Source organism: Somniosus microcephalus, chromosome 12 (assembly GCF_052327205.1).
Source record: "Somniosus microcephalus isolate GS21.2 chromosome 12, FLI_Smic_1.0, whole genome shotgun sequence".
Taxonomy (NCBI): Eukaryota; Metazoa; Chordata; class Chondrichthyes; order Squaliformes; family Somniosidae; genus Somniosus; species Somniosus microcephalus.
Window position 1 is genome coordinate 75989942 of NC_140998.1, and position 20672 is coordinate 76010613.

Sequence of the window (20672 nt, forward strand, 5' to 3'; positions counted from 1 at the left end):
AAAAGAATAAAATAAACAAAAGTAGTAAAAAAGAGACAATGAAAGGTGTTAGAAGCTAGACGAGATGGTAATGGGCTGAGATTGGGTGTAAAGTGTACTGGCAGGGCAAGGGATAGCTGCCAGTACACTTTACACCCAATCTCAGCCCATTAGGAGTGGAAAAATTACAAGAAAAAATGAAATAGGGGCCGAGGTTATGATCTGAAATTGTTGAACTCGATAGAGTCCGGAAGGCTGCAGAGTGCCTAATCGGATGATGAGGTGCTGTTCCTCGAGTTTACGTTGAGCTTCCGTGGAACAACACAAGAGGCCAAGAACGGTGAGGTCCAAGTGGGAATGGAGCTTTGAATTAAAATGACAGGCGACCGGAAGCTCGGGGTCACCCTTACGGACTGAACGGAGGTGTTCCGCAAAGCGGTCACCCAATCTGCATTTGGTCTCCCCAATGTAGAGGAGACCGCATCGTGAGCAGCGACTCCTCCACTGAGTGGATAGGCTCAGTTAGTCTTCTGTCTACACTTGCATGGATCTGGGAGCTGGAATATACATCCCAGATAAATATAAAATGCAGCCAGGTATTCCCATAGCTTCCAAATTATTTAACAAGGCTGCATGACAAACTAGGTTAAAAACTTTAAGAAAATTGATGAAAGTAACTTAAGTGGGCTTCTCAGTATTACACTGAATTTGCCCAGCATGTTCAGATGGCTTTTTCAGCTTCCACACAGATAGATCCCTACTACAAACTTGGATAAAATGGCAACATAGTATAATGTGCTCTTGTGTTGTCATCACGTTGAGTCAGAAGGTTCTGGATTTGAGCCCCAGTCTAGGACTTACCCAAAATCTAGGCTGACGCTTTAGCGTAGTACTGAGGGGATTGCTGCATTGTCAGCAGTGTTATCTTTTGAGACACATTAAACCAGGCTGCTTCTGCCTATTGGTGCTTCAGAAGGATGTTAAAAATCGTATCACACTATTCAAAGAAGAGTAGAAGTCCTTCAATTTGCTGCAAGACTTTGCTGTGCAAAATTGGCTGCTGCAGGGTTTGCTTACATAAATTACAAGATTTTAATCAATAGAAAAATGATTTAGGATCATTTTTGTTTAATTGTGAGCATTTGCAGATGAACATATTGATCTTGCTTGATTATTTTAATGAGACAGCTTCACAACAGTCATAATCTACCCATGCAGCAACTCTTGTTTACTCTGAGGTGGCTACAAGTGACTCTTTAGAGGTTCCCTGCCAGGATGAGTTGATAGCAAGTTTTAGCTTCAAGGACGAGTTGACAGCCGTTTCTAGCTTCAATTTGTTTCTGACTTCTGCCATGGGGACAAGAAAATCATTGGCGCCATCAAGTCCGCCCCATCAGAAGTCACACAAACTCTGTCCTTAGCTTCATGGTCAGCAATATTCTTCTTGACCGAGTGCTTTGACATAATTAGTTAAAATAGAGAGACCAACCAATGTTTCTGCGGTCATTCCTTGTGATGAGGCCTGTGCCTTATCGAGTCAGCCAACGGCTACCTTCCTGAGCATAGAGCCAAGCGGTTCAAAGTTTCAAACAATGCATTGGAAATTAAATTGTCTACTTTTTATAACAACTTGTTTTTATGGAAAATGAATTTTTCTGTTCCATAAATTCTAATCTGCCCCCCTTGTGCATGTGATAGGGATGTGTACGACAGGTGAAAAAAAACAATTCAAATTCAAAACCACTTGGTTACTAAACTGAGGGGGGGGGGGGGGGGGGGAGAAATCATTCAATTATTTAAATGCACATGTATCAAATAAATTTTCTGGTTTAAAAAAAAATCTTAGTTATAAGTACTGTACTGCAGAACACACCTGCACATTTCTATTCAGGCTTACTGCTGGAAAGAAGAGGCCTTCCATATCCTCAAAGGCAACAGGTCCCTGTTGCTCATCATTAATGGAAAAGGTAAGTGTTCGTCTGTTGAAATCCAACAGCACACCAACTGTGGCTCCTTTGGTAATGCCTCCCTCAGTTCTAGGGGAAAGAAATAAAGGTGCTCATTTGTTAAGTGTATAAAATAGCAAACTCAATCAGTACAATTCCACTAGTTTTGTACATTTTGGATTATATTGCATAGAATGTACCGCACAAAAACAGGCCAAGCCAGGGTTTATGCTTCACACCGGCCTCCTCCCACCCCTCTTTATCTCACCCAATTAGCATAACCTTCTATTCTTTATTTCTCATGTACATATCTAGCATCCCCTTAAATGCATTCTCCTGCCCAAGTTGCTCCATCTTCACTTGCTTGAAACCTTCTGCAGACAATCCATAGATGCTTACTATGCGACAGCCGGTCAGGATAATAGATATTGTAATTGTCAGATATAAAGAAAATAAATACAGGTCCGGTTATACTTGTATCTCTGGTAAGATCAATCACTGTTTATGAACAGACATATATAGTTGAAACGAGGGAGAAGATTACAGAGTTTGGAAAGGGTCTACTAGTAAAAAAAAACTCAGTATTGTTTTAGAATCCTCAATAAAATAGATTGTAGTAGCCCGTTACAAAATCACTAAGTAGAAAAAAAGTTTCCAAGCTATTTCTTTCCACTTTCCCATTTCAACAGTTCAAGATCTTCCCATCTCCTTTCCCATGTACCCACTTTATTCCCACGTCTGTACCACAGTACATAATTCAAAAACGAATTCACTGGATGAGACACACTCGAGATGTCCTGAGGAATAATGAGGCTCAATACAAGTGTAAATTCTCTCTAATTGCTCTTGTATTTGTAACAAAATACATAGGGTTGACACACATACACAATTGATGTATACAGTATTAAAATAATGAGCTTCCAATGGGCTTTCCTCATCCCTCAATTTTCATGTTTTTATAGACCATAAACTCAGAACATGTTAAAAACATGTACTGATATATGTGTACAGGAGCTGAAATTCTAATCAACTCCTTAATGCTGATTAAAATGGTAGTTTATGAACAAGGCTTTAAAAAGGAAGCCTCCTCAGTTGGACTTGTAAAAATCAGCTGCAAAGAATGAGCACTCTCTTTTTGCTTTAACAGTGAAGGTTGGTGATATCAAGGAATTGGGTTAACCTGTGCAGTTTTCTGATATTATCAGGACAGGAGAAATCCAATCATTAATCTAGGTTGATTCAGTGACCTTTGCATTTCAACTCTGTAGGTCGATTTGACTCCCCAACAGTTAGGCTCAATAACTCCTCTAAGCCACTTCTGCAATTGAGTCCAGCATTTACTGGGTTAACAATAATCATGTTTTACTTTACCTGTTTGTGTGAGAGTTGTTATGCATAAACCAGCTTCGGTTATTATCAACATACATAGCCCAGGCCTTATCATCTTTTCCTAACATGACATCTTTCAAGACATCTATACGGGCCACACCAAACGCAGGGTCAGGATGGTTGTCGTAGCGGTCAATATTCAGCTCCCAATAATGGATACCTCTGGAAAATCCGGTGTTTCCTAGTACTACCCTGTCATCATAGCTGTTGCAGGTAACAGTGAGGTTGTCATTAGTGAACAGAATGTCAGGGTGAGCTGAACCTGAATCAAAACCAAACCAGGCAACTGAAAAAGAAAATAGAAGATTGTGCTTACTATGAATATAACACCATGCAGAATCACGTTAGAGCCCACAATATAAAATAAAGTTGCATAAAATGTGAGAAAACAGACAACGACCCAGAATTTGTGGTCAGCGGCGAAGCAAAGGCAGTCGCTGGCCCTGAAGAAAGCTGCCCACAAAGATCTCAATCTCTATGGCGAGAAGTTTGCCTTTTTCAACATGCAAACGATTTCAATGCAATATAATGGGGAATCCCTAGTACGCTCCACTGTGACATCAACAAGCTGTCTAAGCAGCCAATCATATTGCAGAATTATCAGACAGGGAAGCAGGAAATGAGAACCTGCTTTCATCCTGACTTTTTATAATGTTATAGTGAGCAAAATAAAGATTGGGACTCACATGGGGATAAGGTAAACCTGACATAAATATGAACAAACTTTATAACAAAATTAAGTTTCTTAAAAATTGTAATTTTATCATTGGAGAAATTTGACACTCTAAAATTAAAATTAGTTTTCCAGGGCCATAATGTTTGTTTAGCAGTCAATAAGCTGTTAAAACCCCAGTTACACCTAATCCAACAAGGCCTAAGATTTAATGGGGTGTTTAACAGCAATATTACCACAGAAAAGCCCAAGTTTTCATCAGTTTCACAGATTGCTGGCTATGGGAGATGGTCCACAGCGCAGTCAGTGTCAGAGCAGTGAATGACTGACCGCAACTTCAGGATTCCCACCTTTAGATGTGCATGTGCTACATCCTGAAGTTGCAGTCAGTTTCAACGGGGTAATAACAGTGAACGCAGTTAGTTCACTGACTGTCCACTGCAAATTCCGGCTAATAGAATCTTATATTTTAAAAGGAAAATAAAACCCACTAAGTGGTATTAAGACTACACTGGTGTACCATTTATGTAAACTTATAAGCAAATTAATACTGGAATAGGTGATATTGAAAGTACTTAGGGTCAGCTTCAAAGAACTTAAAAACCAGTATATGGCAGCCTCTCTTTGTTCCAATACCAATTTCCTGACCCCAATAATCAACAAACCAAACACGATATAACTTAACTTTCATTACAGTGGTTGAATCCAAAACGATTTGGCGTTAGAGACAGTCTTTGATGGCCCTGGAATTATCCCAATTAGAATTTGGGTTCAACTTAAACTGGGCCACATTTGGATCATTTGTATATTTTCCTAACCCCATCCAATTGCATTCCTGCAATCAGCTATTCCTGTGGTGTTAAGTTCCATGGACACCAACAGCCCCATGTACTTTATTTTTCATAAAAACCTAAGTGAACAAATCAGTAAGCTATGTAAACAGGAACAGGGGCCATCACAGCCAAGCTCAATTCTGTCCTTCCCAGGCATGCAACAATCACTCCTGCAGTTTTCAGCAAGGCAACCCAGGTGAGCATTTCCTTCTTCCACACCCCAAGACAGTGAGGCTAATAGTCGGAAACCTAGCCAACTCAGCAGATTACGATTTGAGCCAGGGCCTTACTGATCTTTAGAGCTAAATACCAGATGGATGTGGTTAGCCATAGAGCTTTCAGATCAGATGAGTTTTTTTTGTTGAAATTTTACAACAAGGATCGCTTTATATAGGGACATAAAAAAAATTAAGAGTCCCTTGTGCATGGGTTGCATTCTGAGGCATACAATCATTGTCTCCTTAAACACCTCTCTTGCCCCAGCTACCATCATCTCCAAGTGTAAGGAGCTCCTGGACCTCTGTTACTATGATTGAGACCATCCCATCAGCTACCTCCCCCTCTTCCACATGACCACCAAGCCAAGCCTTACCCCAGGCCCCCCTGCCCCCCACTCTAGCCCTGAACCCACATTTTGCTCCCATCTCGTCATGCCCACTGAGCTCATCTTGTCTGCAATACCCACCTCTTGCTCCCTTGACCTCATTCCCAATAAAACTGATCACCCACTTCCTTTCTTGGCTCCCCGTGCGAGCCAATATTGTAATTAGCTACCTCTCCTCAGGTACTGTCCCCATTCCTTTCAAAGCTATTACCTCCTTCTCAACAACCTACTATGACCCCTCTGACCTTGCAAACTACTACCACCCCATCGCCAGCCTCCCTTTCCTATACAAAAGTCCTTGACCATATTGTCACCTCTTAAATCCTTGCTCAACTTTCTCAACGCCATGTCTGAATTTCTCCAACAAGATTTCTCTGGAATCCCCCAGACTTGGCCCTCTCCTTTTCCTCATCTACATGCTTCCTCTTGGCAAAATCATTTGAAGACATGGCGTCAGCTTCCATATGCACACTGATGGCATCCATCTTTAACTCTCCACCTCTCAATACTGCCACTGCCCGTTATCAGACTGCTTGTCTGAGCCACAGTTGCATCCAGTTAAATAGGATGACGATCAAAGCCATTGTTTTCAGCCCCCACCACCAACTCCATACTCTTGCCACTGCAGTAATTTCCTCCCTGCCCAGGTGTCTCGGGTTGAACAAGATGGATTGCAACTTTGGCGTCCTAGACGACCCTGAGCAGAGCTTACAACCCCATAATCTCTCATTCACAAAGATTGCCCATCAATGTTCCCCCTAATTTTTTTTTGGTGTGCACTCCATTGAACAGGCTGCACGCGCAAAATTTCACATTGGAAAGCCCGGTCCCAGGCTGCGTGGGACTGGCAGACAGCTGCGCAGGGAACGCTGCTGCTCATTTCCACCTCCATAACTTTATTCACATTCACCCATGCCTTTGTCACACCCAGACCTGACTATTCTAATACTCTACTGGCCAGTCTCCCATCCTCCATACTCTTGTAAACTTCAGCTCATCCGCATCAAGTCCTGCTCACCGATCCCTCCTATCCTCTATCTGCATTGACTCCTGGGCCCCCCATGCCTCCAATTTAAAATTCTCATCGTTTAAAATCCCTCCATGCCCTCATCCCTCCCCATCTCTAACTACTTCGATTCTTACAAACGCCCAAGAACTCAGTTCCGGACTCTGACCTGTTGTGCATCTGCCACCCCTTTTTCCCTGCCATAAGCAGAAATTGAACATCTTCCCATTTGAAACAACCACCTATTTTAAACTTTAACAATTCATTTTTTTTTCTTGAACTGTATTGCCTACACCAGGACTTTTAAAATCAATTTTATATTTTTCAAATTACAGTACCAAAATTCTAAATCCACAGCCTTCCTTTTACACTCATTGGCACCTCATCCATCAAAACACCAATTTACTTCCTGCCCAGTGCATTGAGCACATCTCAACTTCATTAATTAGTTAAAAAATCCAAGAAAATATCTTCTACCTCAGGGATCTTAAAACAATTTAGAACATGTGTGATAAGTGGATAAACTATCTCCCCACTTTACAAGAAAATAAAGTAGCTAATGCAACAAACATCCTGTCATTCACTAAGCTCTGCCAAATGTGTATTTGAGAGAACCCAAGGAAAATGTCACGGAACACCATTCAAAAATTTTCACTTGAAATAAGTCTTTTGAAAGCCTATTTAAACTCTCCTAATCTCATGCTATACAAGGCCTTGATCTGGATTCTTCCTTTTTTTTTAAAATATAGAGGTAGCTGCAGAGTAGACCGAGGTGATACAAGGAAAGAGAAGAAGATTTATCAAGCTCCAAGCACTCATATTAGAGGCAGACACAGAGGAAGGGGGAAGGAAGCATAGTACGTAGAGGTGGAACTGAATTTAATTAAGGAGGAAGGACTTGTTGAAAGTTGGTAATCCAACATTCTTAATTTTTCTAAATGTGTATACAAATGAACAATGGCAAATTAGTGCAAAAGCACAAAGTGGAAACTCTCTAGCCTCAGTGTTAAGACCAACTTGGAGCACAGCGGTCACAAGTATTTGTCACCTGATCAGTCAGATAATGACAGTGTGATAAAATATATGTCTTCATCAGCCCCTGTGTTTTACCTGCATTGTAGTGTGTACCGCCCCCTTTTCCCCTATTGTGTGTATTGGCTCCGCCCCTGTCTTTTGTCATATAAAGGTCTCAAGAGCTGTATGAGTCATTCTGCCAGACGAATCCGATGTGGAATGACGTGCAATGTTCTAAGCGATTAAAAGCCTTCAGTTGAATCCTTTAACTTCTTGTCCTTGAGTTATTGATGGCACATCAATCAGCATGCAAGTTGATCCAAGTAGCTGCCTTGGAAATGGCACTGATAAATCTTCTGCATATTAGCTCAATGTTTCCAGCATGATTAGAATTGGGTAACTTCCTGACCAGGGACCACAAAGGGATGCATGTCCAAAGCTGGGCATTGGCCAGCTAAAATTGAATTTTACCATGTAGGTACTACAACTTCAATACTCTGCATCAGACACTAACCAAGGGAACGAAACATACAAAAGGAAACATTGCTCAGTTAATTGGTATTACATTACTGGTTCATGTGGTAGTTTAACCACAAGCATTTCTCTCCTTGAAAATTTGACATAATTACGATCACAACTTTACATACTGCAAAAAGTGGTGTCAATTTCTATTCATCATTATCTGAAGATAAAATTACACGCCAGCTTTACTGGTGATCAGCTAAAAATAAAACTGCAAAAACCTTTCCTGCACATGATCCAGCCACTGAACTCAAGTAAAAGATCAATAGTGGTCCCAATCAAATGGAATTTAGCATATGTTTACACTACAACTTTACTAGTGCAAACCTTTGCTAAAGTTTGTACCAGTGCTAAAGTTATCATGTAAATCTTGAGTTCAGACTCAAACTGAGGGGCTCTGTACATTAATGCCACCACACATATGAAGAGGTCCCTCCTGAGCAGAGTTCCAGCCAGCACTGTAAATGCAGTATTAAGATCCAAATGCTCTTTGGGTGCCCAGGAGGATTAATTTATTGAGTAATATAAAACGTATTTTCTACTTTTCATTTGCTTATCCAAAATATTAACTGATGACTGTTTTAATAAAGGCATTATGCTACCTAGCAATCTACAAACTTTAAAAGACAGGCATGGCAAATAAAACAGGATCTGCTTCACTAGCACAATCACCACAAAAAGAAAACCATGAGAGCACATAAAGGTAACAATTTTCCCATTATGCTCAGCAGGAAGATATAATAACCAGCACTGTACAGTACATCTGTATGATAAATGATGAGGGACTTCAGTGATCTTTACTAAAAGTTGTATGTAGATTTATGTATTAAAGCTGATTAAAAACAGTGAACTAAATACACTTGATGATCAAACATCAAAAATTGTAAAAAAAGCTTCATTCATAATTTCTTTAATTACTGGATACAGTAATTGGCTTAGACGTTTGAAGCAGAAATGCAATTATCTGTGGCCAACAGCCTCCTTCAAGGGGTTTAGTTTTGTGGCTTGTTGTCCAGTGATTTTTGTTTATGGTCATGGTGGTGGGATGATGAATGGGAAGACATGATGCTTTGTAGCAGAAGGCAAGTCACATTTTCCTTATTGTAGTAACTATAGATTTTGATTATTTCCAATCCTTTGAATCAATCAATATCATTTTGACCTTCCATGGATTCTAACAAACACACACAATATGGAATGACAGGTACTGCCTGTAACTAGTGATGGAAATTTCAATATAAATATAACATTTTAAATGCTGCAACAAACATGTGGATCAAAAAGTAATCCTCAAGCCCACAAACTGAAAACATAATACTGCTGAAAGTCTATGTCATCTCTACAAGTGGTGCTAATTGGACTGATCAAGGAACTTCAGATGGTATGAAGGCAGTATTTTAGTGGGAAAGGGTGCAAGAAGACCATGTGATAATTTGTATCCCATCTTAAAAAGGACAAACATCTTGAAAATTCCCAGGTACATTTCTCAATATATGGGGAGAATAAAAAGATTCCCATAGTCCAAAAGATGTGCGGGTTAGGTTGATTGGCTATGATAAATTGACCCTTAGTGTTAGGGGGATTAAATACGTGGGGTTACGGGGATCGGGTGGGATATGTGTCGGTGCAGGCTCGATGGGCCGAAATGGCCTCTATCTGCACTGTGGGGTTTCTGTGATTCTGTGACACTTAATGCCAAGATTGGATTGGATTAGATTAGATTTATTTTTTCCAGTGAAAGTATAACCCTGTTGATTCTTATTCAAGACTCCGTGTGCCAACTATTCAGCTCCTAAGTATTCATCTACGATGCTCTGATGTGCCTGTAAAGACAGGGTGAACTATTGTCATGGCACAGAATGTACTCTGGGTGGGGGACTTTATTGTCCATCACCGAGAGTGGCTCAGTAACACCACTACTGACCGAGCTGGCCAAGTCTTGAAGGACAGCTGCCAGACTGGGCCTGTGACAGGTGGTGAGAGAAATGACACGAGGGGAAAAACCTACTTGATCTCGTCCTCACCAATCTACCTGTCGTAGATGCATCTGTCCATGACAGCATTGGGAGCAGTGACCACCGCACACAGTCATTGGAGACAAAGTCCCGTCTTCACACGGAGGACACCCTCCATCGTGTTGTGTGGCACTACCACCGTGCTAAATGGGATAGATTCAGAACAGATCTAGCAGCTCAAAACTGGGCATCCATGAGGCGCTGTGGGCCATCAGCAGCAGCAAAATTGTATTCCATCACAATCTGTAACCTCATGGCCCAGCATATCCCTCACTCTACCATTACCACCAAGCCAGGGGACCAACCCTGGTTCAATAAGGAGTGTAGAAGAATATGCCAGGAGCAGCACCAGACGTACCTAAAAATGAGGTGCCAACCTGGGGAAGCTGCAACACAGGACTACACGCATGCTAAAAAGCATGTATAGACAGGGCTAAGCGATCCCACAATCAACAGATCAGATCAAAGCTCTGCAGTCCTGCCACATCCAGTCATGAATGGTGGTGGACCATTAAACAACAGGAGGCTCCATGAATATTCCCACCCTCAAATGATGGAGACCAGCACAGGAGTGCAAAAGACAAGGATGAAGCGTTTGCAACCATCTTCAGCCAGAAGTGCCGAGTGGATAATCCATATCGGCCTACTCCCGAGGTCCCCACCATCACAGAAGCCAGTCTTCAGCCAATTCAATTCACTCCACGTGATATCAACAAATGGCTGTGCACACTGGATGCAGCAAAGGCTATGGGCCCCAACAACATCCCGGCTATCGTGCTGAAGACTTATGCTCCAGAACTAGCTACGCCTCTAGCCAAGCTGTTCCAGGACAGCTACAACACTGGCATCTATCCGACAGTGTGGATAACTGCCCAGGTAGGTCCTGTCCACAAAAAGCAGGACAAATCCAATCTGGCCAATTACCACCCCATCGGTCTACTCTCAATCATCAGCAAAGTGATGGAAGGTGTCAGACAGTGCTATCAAGCGGCACTTACTCACCCATAACCTGCTCACTGATGCCTAGTTTGGATTCCGCCATGACCACTTGGCTCCTGACCTCATTACAGCCTTGGTCCAAACGTGGACAAAGGAGCTGAATTCCAGAGGTGAGGGTGATTGCCCTAGACATCAAGGCAGCATTTTACCGAGTGTGGCATCAAGGAGCCCTAGTAAAACTGAAGTCAATGGGAATTGTGGGGAAAACTCCACTGGCTGGACTGATACCTAGCACAAAGGAAGATGGTTGCGGTGGTTGAAGTTCAATCATCACAGACAGGACATCGGTGCAGGAGTTCCTCAGGGCAGTGTCCTAGGCCCAACCATCTTCAGCTGCTTCATCAATGACCTTCCCTCCAACATAAGGTCAGAAGTGGGGATGTTCGCTGATGACTGCAGTGTTCAGTGCCATTCACAACTCCTCAGATAATGAAGTAGTCCATGCCCGCATGCAACAAGACCTGGATGATGTTCAGGCTTGGGCAGATAAGTGGCAGGTAACATTGCCTGGCATTTCTGTGGCATGAATGACTACTGCCAACAAGCGAGAGTCTAACCACTGCCCCTTGACATTCAACGGCATTACCATCACCGAATCCCCCACCATCAACATCCTGGGGGTCACCATTGACCAGAACCTTAACTGGACCAGCCACATAAATACTGTGGCAACAAGAGCAGGTCAGAGCCTAGGTATTCTGCGTCGAGTATCTCCCCATGTGACTCCCCAAAGCTTTTCTACCATCGAACAAGACACAAGTCAGGAGTGTTACGGTATACTCTCCACTTGCCTGGATGAGTGCAGCTCCAACACCACTCAAGAAGCTCGACACCATCCAAGGCAAAGCAGCCCACTTGATTGGCAACCCATCCAACAACTTAAACATTCACTCCCTCCACCAGCGCACCATGGTTGCAATGTGTACCATCTACAAGATGCACTGCAGCAACTCACCAAGGCTTCTTCGGCAGCACCTCCCAAATCTGCGACCTCTACCACCTAGAAGGACAAGGGCAGCAGGTGCATGGGAACAGCATCACCTCCAAGTTCCCCTCCAAGTCACACACCATCCTGACTCAGAAGTATATTGCCGATCCTTCATAGTCACTGGGTCAAAATCCTGGAACGCCCTACCTAACAGCACTGTGGGAGTACCTTCACCACATGGACTGCAGCGACCTCAGCAACAAGGCAATTAGCTTATCCACTTCCTGGCCTCTACCAATGCTGCTCTGCATGTTGGAGTTAGTCATTTTTTTTCCTGAGGAAGCATATATCGTTTACTTGGTGTCTTCTCACAACAGCATCTAGACTACAGGTGTGAATCCCAAATCCTACCATTTCATTGTGGTGAAGCACCAATTTGTTTTACCATTGCACCCGTCTTACAAGCTGCATTTTCAGAGGCTCCCGGTTTAGCTTTTTAATTTTTCTGACTGTGAAAATAGTGATCTGCAGTTTTAGGTCTTGACCCAACAACTGACTAGTCACAAGTGTTACTGTTCCTCTTTTGAACTGATGCCACAGAAAGTGGCAATTGGAAGATTCACATATCTGTATAGTCATTAGCAAGGTACTTAAAAACAGTCTACTTTAATTTTGCATTTCTAGTAACTGAAAGGATTTAAAAAAATAAATCATACATACCAAGAATGATCATAAACAAAAAAGTACCAAGACACTTGTAACACTGGTATGGGTGCCTGACATTGCAAATAGTTCCTTGGGTTTCAAGATAGATGGGTACAAGTACAATGGAGGAAACAGATTTAATTTTAATGAGGTTCAAATATATAGAATCAACTAGATATCTGGACAGGTTTAATACCAGATTTGAATGATTGCTCTCCATCAGCACCATCCACCCAAAGATTACATTTACAACAGAACACGACACTTCTCCTTTCCTGACATTACACCAACTGTAGAAATTCTGTCTGTATTTGGCAAAATACAAACCTTCCATCAGTGCATTGACTCAGGATGACAGTAAAGATTTTGTTTTTCATGAGTTGAACCCATACTTAAAAAAAAAGAGCCTCCTTTACATTGTCTAAGTGTTGCTGTCACATTATAACCACCATCCTCATGACAACCCTTAGGACCAGCAATTTACACATTATAAAATCTTAAAGAACCAGTAGCCTGCACAGATTGTATTGTATTAAAACCTCAATGGCAGTATTGTTTAAACTGCTGCTTCCATCACAGGCCAATCCTACAATTGCTCAGTTAATATATAAATACGATGTAGATTCTGAAAATATGGTGGTTGATGTATTACAATAAAATGTCCAATTTCAAAATAGCTATTTTAAAATGCTATTTTTTTCTTCCTTTGCAGTGAAGATAAGCATCAGTCCTGAACAGTTAAATACTTTTTGCACCCAATTTTTAGCATCGACCATTCTACATTAAATCTACCAGATTAAAGACATTACAGGAGTAAAGCTCTTCATACATTGCCTCAAAACTAACCTAAAAAATGATTATAATTTGATATTTTCAGTGTGTAATTCCCACCCTGACGATCATCTTTGTGATTTCAACAGTCCCTTAGCAATCTACTCATATTCTTATGTGCAGCACAAACACATTGTCATGCTGCATATAATAAATCAACACAGCACAGGAGAAACTCTTTGAAAATGACAAAGGGACCAATTTATTAGATTTTTGAGGATGTTCTAGATTAGATGGATAAGGGCAAGGCAGTGGATGTGATTTACCTGGATTTCAGAAAGGTACTTCATGCTGTCCAAAATAACAGACTAATTTACAAAGTGTACTCCAATGCGATAGATAGCAAGGCGTTAGGCTGCACTGAATTGTGGCTAGAATATTTCTGCGCCTCTTGCACATCCCCAATTTTCTTCAGCTGCCAAAGCTCCAAATTCCCTCCCTAAATGCCTCAATATCTCTCTCTCTCCTCCTTTAAGACGCACATCAAAATCTACCTCTTTGACCAAGTTTGTCACCTGTCCTAATATTAAACAATTTTACCCTAAGCCATGTGAGAACGCTCCGGTGAAGCACCGTAGGAAGTTTTACTGTGTTAAAGGTGCTATATAAATGCACGTTGCTGTGTACACAGAGGTATCAAAGTCAAAACCAGTTGTCATTGGAATCCCATAGAGGTTGATGTTGGCGCTGCCGTGGTTTAATCATAAGCAAGGGGACAAATTTGGGTGCAATGATCAGTGATACTCACTAATGTGCAATATTTTAAAGGAACCTAAAAAGACTTGGTCAACGGCCAGAGGTGATGGAGTTTAGCACAAAAATGTCACAAGATTGAGAACAGAGAATGGTAATATGCATGAGGCAACACAGCAGGAAAGAGAGCTGGCGGTTCTAATTCACAAGTCATTACAACCACCAATTTAATGTCGGCAGATAGCCAAGAAAGCAAATAAAATATTGGGTTATAGAGCTATGGTGTAACTTAAGTTAAAGGAAGCAATTTTGAAGTTGTATCTGGTCGTGATGAGACTGTATCTGGAGCATAGTCTCTATAGTACTTAGGCCGAGATTTTGTGGGGGGGTCAGCGGGCGCAATTGGTGGTGGGTCGGGTGGGAAAGTGTCCCCCCCCGCCCAAAGCGGGTCGGGACCCCACTGTCAACCTGTCATTCCCCGATGTCGGGTCCGTCAGCGCTGAGCAGACAACACAGCGGCGGGAGACTCAATTCAGGTGATTATGACCTTGTTTAGAGATTAAGAATACATTTGAGCTCACCTTTTGACTTTACGTACTTGCCGTACGGAGTCCTCGCTGCTCGGGGATCACATCTATCAAGCTGAGGCGGGAGTTCAGTGGCCATTGAATCAGCTGTTGAATTGACAGCTTCAAATGTACAGTAAAAGCTCCCACTTTAGAGATATCTTCCCTCAGCCACAAACTCCTCCTCACTGCATTCCCACAACAGATTCACCATGCTGCATGTTTTTACATAAATCTCCATCCAGTCTGACCTCATTACCTCTCACCATTGGCAGATCGCTTCTGTCATCTCTACTTCACCTGCCATCTATTCCATCAGCATGGGTGCCCTTTATACTCTCACTTTGGTCCTCGGAATCCCACCACAATCAGCCCCAACACCAGCAGCATCAACACCAACCTTCTCCACAATCACCTGATGCTGTACAGGACATCAGCACCCGACCACATTGCTGCCCAGGAGGCCAGGGATGGCCTCCCCATGGTCAGATTTACTTCATTTGACGCTGTACACCCTGGCTGCCTCTGGTACAGAAAGTGGAGCTATCAAAGCAAAAGACAACAGAGAAAGAGAAACTGGGAGAAAGGGATGGAGTCCTTACAGGAAGTGAAGTGGGAAAAAGAATAAGGATAGTTGTTGGAGTCAGTAATAGATGTCTCTGAAATATCCATAACCACAGATGGGGGAAGGAATCAGAAGTGAACAAGGTGAAGTTGAGGAACAAGCATAAACTTGTCTTTTCTTTTTACAGATGCTGTTTCACATGTCATCTATTTCCAGCATTCTCAGTTTTATTTCATTGTACTACCATAACTGCACTTAACTAAATGTACAAGGTTACAAATGCGGTTTAAGAAATCTCCCAAATGCTTGAGGTTTGAACTCTTATTTCACCCTCTTAATGTCAAAGGATAAAACAATCCATTTTTAAAATTTGCCACTGAATCTCTGTGTTGCTTGTAGAGGCAATGATAAGGAATTACTACATCCACACAACACAATGCTATCTTAGGTAGACTGGTACATGTGGCATTCTGTAACCAATGATATTATTTAACTTGCCGTCACTGCAGAATGTTTTGATCTGCTGCGAGTCCAGCAAGTTAAGAGGAAGGTCCAGTACTGATAACAAGTGCTGAGAAGGAGACCCTTTAAGGAACCAGCTGATGACACGTCATCAAAATGACGTCACCAGATCCGCTGCCTCTAATAGGCCAGGAAACGCACTGGGTGGGTTTAACAAGCCAATCAAGATAAATTCATTTCAGACGGCGGGATGGAGCCAGCAGCGGGGTCGGGGTCTGCCACCGACATCGCCCGCCATGGACACGCAGAGGTCAGCAAAATCGCAGCCATAGATTTTTTTTTTTTTTTTTTTTTTTGAACAAAAAAAAAGCTTCCAGATGAGAGTCACAAGGCTGATTCATGATCTGAAGGTTGGTTTATGAGAAAAAGATCTACCTTTTACTCTCGAAAAGGAGGATGCCCAAGGACTTGATAGAGGTCTTTAACATTTGCACAGGTATAGAAAAAATTGGATCTATGAAAGTTCTACTCAGACGTGGGATTTGCAGACCAGAAGGCCATAATTTTAAGTGAAGGTGTCAAAGCAAATTTGGGCAACATTTGACAGGAGGGTGATAGAATTGTGGCATAGAATACCAGCAGGGGCAGTGGCACAAGATATCATGGCAGGTTTTAAAAGACTGGATCAATTTATGTTAATATTTAGGCCCATTAGTTACATAATTAAAGTTAAAAAAAAAAACCTGATGGAAAAGCAGGTTAGATGCCCAAATCATTACTTTGTTACTACAGGGGAGGGAGGGAAGGAAGGACACAGACAGACAGACGAGGATCAAGGCCATAGTAATGCTTTACATTAGTCATTACACTTCTATAAAAAGACTTGCATTTATATAGCGTCTTTCATGACCACCGGATGTCCCAAAGCGTTTTACAGACAATGAAGTACTTTTTGAAATGTTGTCACTGTTGTAATGTAGGAAGCACAACAGCCAATTTGTGCACATCAAGCTCCCACAAACAGCAATGTGATAATGACCAGTTAATCTGTGTTAGTGATGTTGATTGAGGGATAACTTGGCCAGGACACTGGGGATAACTCCCCTGCTCCTCTTCGAAATAGTGCCATGGGATCTTTTACGCCCACCTGAGAGCAGACAAGGCCTCGGTCTAACAATTCATCCAAAAGACGGCACTCCCTCAGCACTGCACTGGAGTGTCAGTCTAGATTTGTGTGCTCGAACCCACAACCTTCTGACTCAGAGGCGAGAGTGCTACCTGCTGAGCCACAGCTGACACCATAGATACAAGAAAATAGACAACATATATAGTCTTCAAGTCCTTTTTACAGGCTCTTTCAATTAGCTTCCCAAACATTCCTGCCAGGTTTGGAAATACAATCCTTTTTACAAACTAAACTTAAGAAAACATTGATTATTCAGCTTTTGGGATTTTAAGTCATTTACCGTTAACTTTGAAGACTACATTTTCTTTGTAAATTGTGAAGCTGCATTAATGTCAAATCATAAAATAGTAATGAACAGTGCAAAGAGTTCACAATTACAAGGTTTCAGATCAGAGTCACAGGCTGCGTCACTCATCCGAGATGAATTTTGTTCACTCTAAATTCAATCACTAGATGCAATATGCCATCTGAGGATAAGAAACAGATGGTTTCCATCTTGCCACTTGCAGATGTGAGAAGCATTGGGAAAAAGGTGAATGTAAAGAGGGAAAACATGAACATTTCCTGGGTTGAACAAATCGAGAAAAGGCTTTGAGCAACACTACCAGTTAATTGATTTTACACTTCAAAAATGAATTCTCCGCACCTTTACATCATTTATTAAAATTGCTTTACATATTATAATGGCATAGTGTTCCACGAACACTGCTGTATAGAATATTCATTACATGTTTGAATCCAGTTTCCTATGATTTCTTTTGACTAACAAACTACATTACTTAATTTTGTTTCAGATTTACTTATAGTATGTAAATACATTTACAATATCCTGATTGTTACATGCCAAGAAGTACTCCCAAATTCTGCAAACACAAAACCAACAATCTTTTATTATTCACTTTTAGATGCAGAATCTCGTAAATTTATGCTTAGTGTCTTTTGTGCAACTTTGAGAATTTATGCAGTAGTCCTTTACCTGCAAGGAGCTCATCTAACACATCCACTTTCTTTTTATGTAGTCGACTGTGAAGAACCAATCATAAGGCAAAGGCAAACATACACCATGAACTAAGCTCATATTCCACATGAACATTGTTCTTCTTGAATAGTATAAATCTCTTGGTTTCAGTAATGTATACATAACCAAAGAGCAATATGAACTATGGAAAAATGGCTGAAGATTGGTTGTTGAACACTAGCAATCTTGGTAGTGATAGAAATAATTGTTCATGCATGTTCAGAAGAATCAGGTTCAAATAGTCAAAACATCTTTCTGCTCCTGGAAAGTTTATTCACCAAGCATCACACAATTAAAATATATAATGTTTTCATACTTACGTACTGCAAAAATGTAATTTAAAATGGTACTAGTTTCGTTTTATAGTGACTATTAAAATTTTGTGACACCTTTATTACACCAATTAGAACATCAAATCTTATATTTAAAAGCCATGAACATTCTGCCTTCTATCCCCTCACATTAATGTGTAACTTCTGGACCCAATACCAGCATGGAAGTCACTGCAAGACCTGAATTATTCTAGTTAATGACAGATAAACTTGGTATCCAAGGAAAGCCTGAACAAAATGCAGTCTTTTAAAAACCAAGCACAACATGTCAAAAAATGACATACCCTCAATGGGGACATATTTTAGAATGATTTGTTGTGTTGCAGCGATTCCTTTTATTGAGTGGTGCTATTTTATATTTGGTCACAACATTGCAAGTACAATCAGCAGGATTGGCAGGATAGGTGCACCAACGTCAGTGTTCTTGCTCTGGCCAACATCCCCAGCATCGAAGCTTTGACCACGCTCAATCAGCGCCGACGGACGGGTCACATTGTCCGCATGCCCGATACGAGACTCCCAAAAAAAGTGCTCTACTCGGAGCTCCGGCATGGCAAGAGAGCCCCAGGTGGGCAGAGGAAACGCTTCAAGGACACCCTCAAAGCCTTCTTGAAAAAGTGTAACATCCCCACCGACACCTGGGAATCCCTGGCCCAAGACTGCACAAAGTGGAGAAGCATCCGGGAAGGCGCCGAACACCGAGTCTCTTCGCCAGGAGCAGGCGGAAGCCAAGCGCAGGCAGCGCACGTCAACCCAAGCATCCCACCCACCCGCCCCTTCAACAACCGTCTGCCCCACCTGTGACAGAGACTGTAGGTCCCGCATTGGACTCAGTCACCTGCAAACTCATTTTTAATGTGGAAGCAAGTCATCCTCAGTTCCGAGGGACTGCCTAAGAAGACAATCAGCATGTACAAACAACTATACTACTGTACATGATAATTCAAAGCCTCCAAAGTTGCACATGCCCAGACCCTCTGGAAGCCAGACATTTTTGTATTCCTTAAACCTTGGGGGAAAAAAAGTCAGAAACCAGGAATGTACAGTATTTTATTTGCAATTTGTTCTTGTGAGCAGCATTGGCAAGGTAACATTTAGAGCTCAACCCTGGTTGCCCTGAAAAGAAATAAACTTTCTGGTTGCCCTGAGGGCATTAAGAGTCAACCACAGTGTGGGACTGCAACTGTGTATAGACCAAATCAGGTAGGGCAGGCAGGTTCCCTTCCCCTCAGGGACATGTGTTAACCAGTTGGGCTTACAATCTTGGCTCTTTTTTCTGATGCTAACCCACAAATGACCAGAATTTTTAATCCAATTTTACATCTAGTCATGGTAGGATCTGAAGTCATAAGCCTTTTTTTTTTTATAAATGGATTTATGATTCCTTTACTCATAACAGAGGAAATGTTCTCCCATTGTTGCTCACAGTCAGATTTATTTAGTATGTAATCAGCATTATAGCTGACCTGACTCTGCTTTTTGCTGACTGTGGGTGCAAGAAATTGAAAATCTTCTGTTCCCCGCACTGAAATAGTCTCATCTTGGCAAACTGAAGACGGGCATCAAATTACCAAAATGAAGACTGCTTTTTGACCAATTTCCTTCCATACATCGACAGCAAGACAGTAACAGATAGTCTGGTAGAATCACCATAGAAAGTTTTCCTGTACACCAAGTAGTTTTTGCAGGGAGAGGTACGAGACAAAAATAACTATTTAAAAAAAAAGGCATTTCTTTGTTCTGTGTGCACATTATTAAATAGAATACACAAGTACTGTTCAAGTCCTCCGCTTTTCAAAACAACTTTTCAAATGACTAAAGTTATGAGGTCAATTTCATTAAAGGGATAAACTCCTTTCCAATTAAAATTAAAAAAATTTTTTTTTTTTATGATCAATACCAGCATGCGACCACCAATGATGAAATGCAGAAGGGCATATAATTAATCAAACAACTAAACACTAGTTCAAATTCATGGTAAAGAAACTGTCCTGTTATAATTAATTTGTTAGTAGTGGAAACATTAATATAGGAACTCTACTGCTAACCTAGTTTAAGCAAACAGACTGATACCTGGGATGGCAGGAATGACGTATGAGGAGAGATTGGGTCGATTAGGCTTGTATTCGCTAGAGTTTAGAAGAATGAGAGGGGATCTCATTGAAACTTATAAAATTCTAACAGGACTAGACAGACTAGATGCAGGAACGATGTTCCCGATGGCGGGGGAGTCCAGAACCAGGGGTCAACCAGTCTAAGGATAAGGGGTAAGCCATTTAGGACAGAGATGAGGAGGAATTTCTTCACCGAGAGTGGTGAACCTGTGGAATTCTCTACCACAGAGGGCAGTTGAGGCCAATTCATTAAATATATTCAAGAAGGAGTTGGATATATTTCTTGAGGCTA

The 20672-nt window shown here is 41.5% G+C and overlaps 1 protein-coding gene across 2 annotated transcripts in view; it reads right to left on the bottom strand.

The window, feature by feature from the left end:
* The window catches only part of trim9 (tripartite motif containing 9), a 157134-nt gene that overhangs the window by 8070 nt on the left and 128392 nt on the right, over positions 1–20672 (bottom strand). For both annotated transcript variants that reach the window (XM_086003164.1, XM_086003163.1), the window contains exons 9-10: positions 3297–3600; positions 1853–2015 (exon numbers count right to left, since the gene is read on the bottom strand). In XM_086003164.1, the coding sequence (XP_085859290.1) occupies positions 1853–2015; positions 3297–3600 (467 nt within the window). The remainder of the gene's footprint in view (positions 1–1852; positions 2016–3296; positions 3601–20672) is intronic.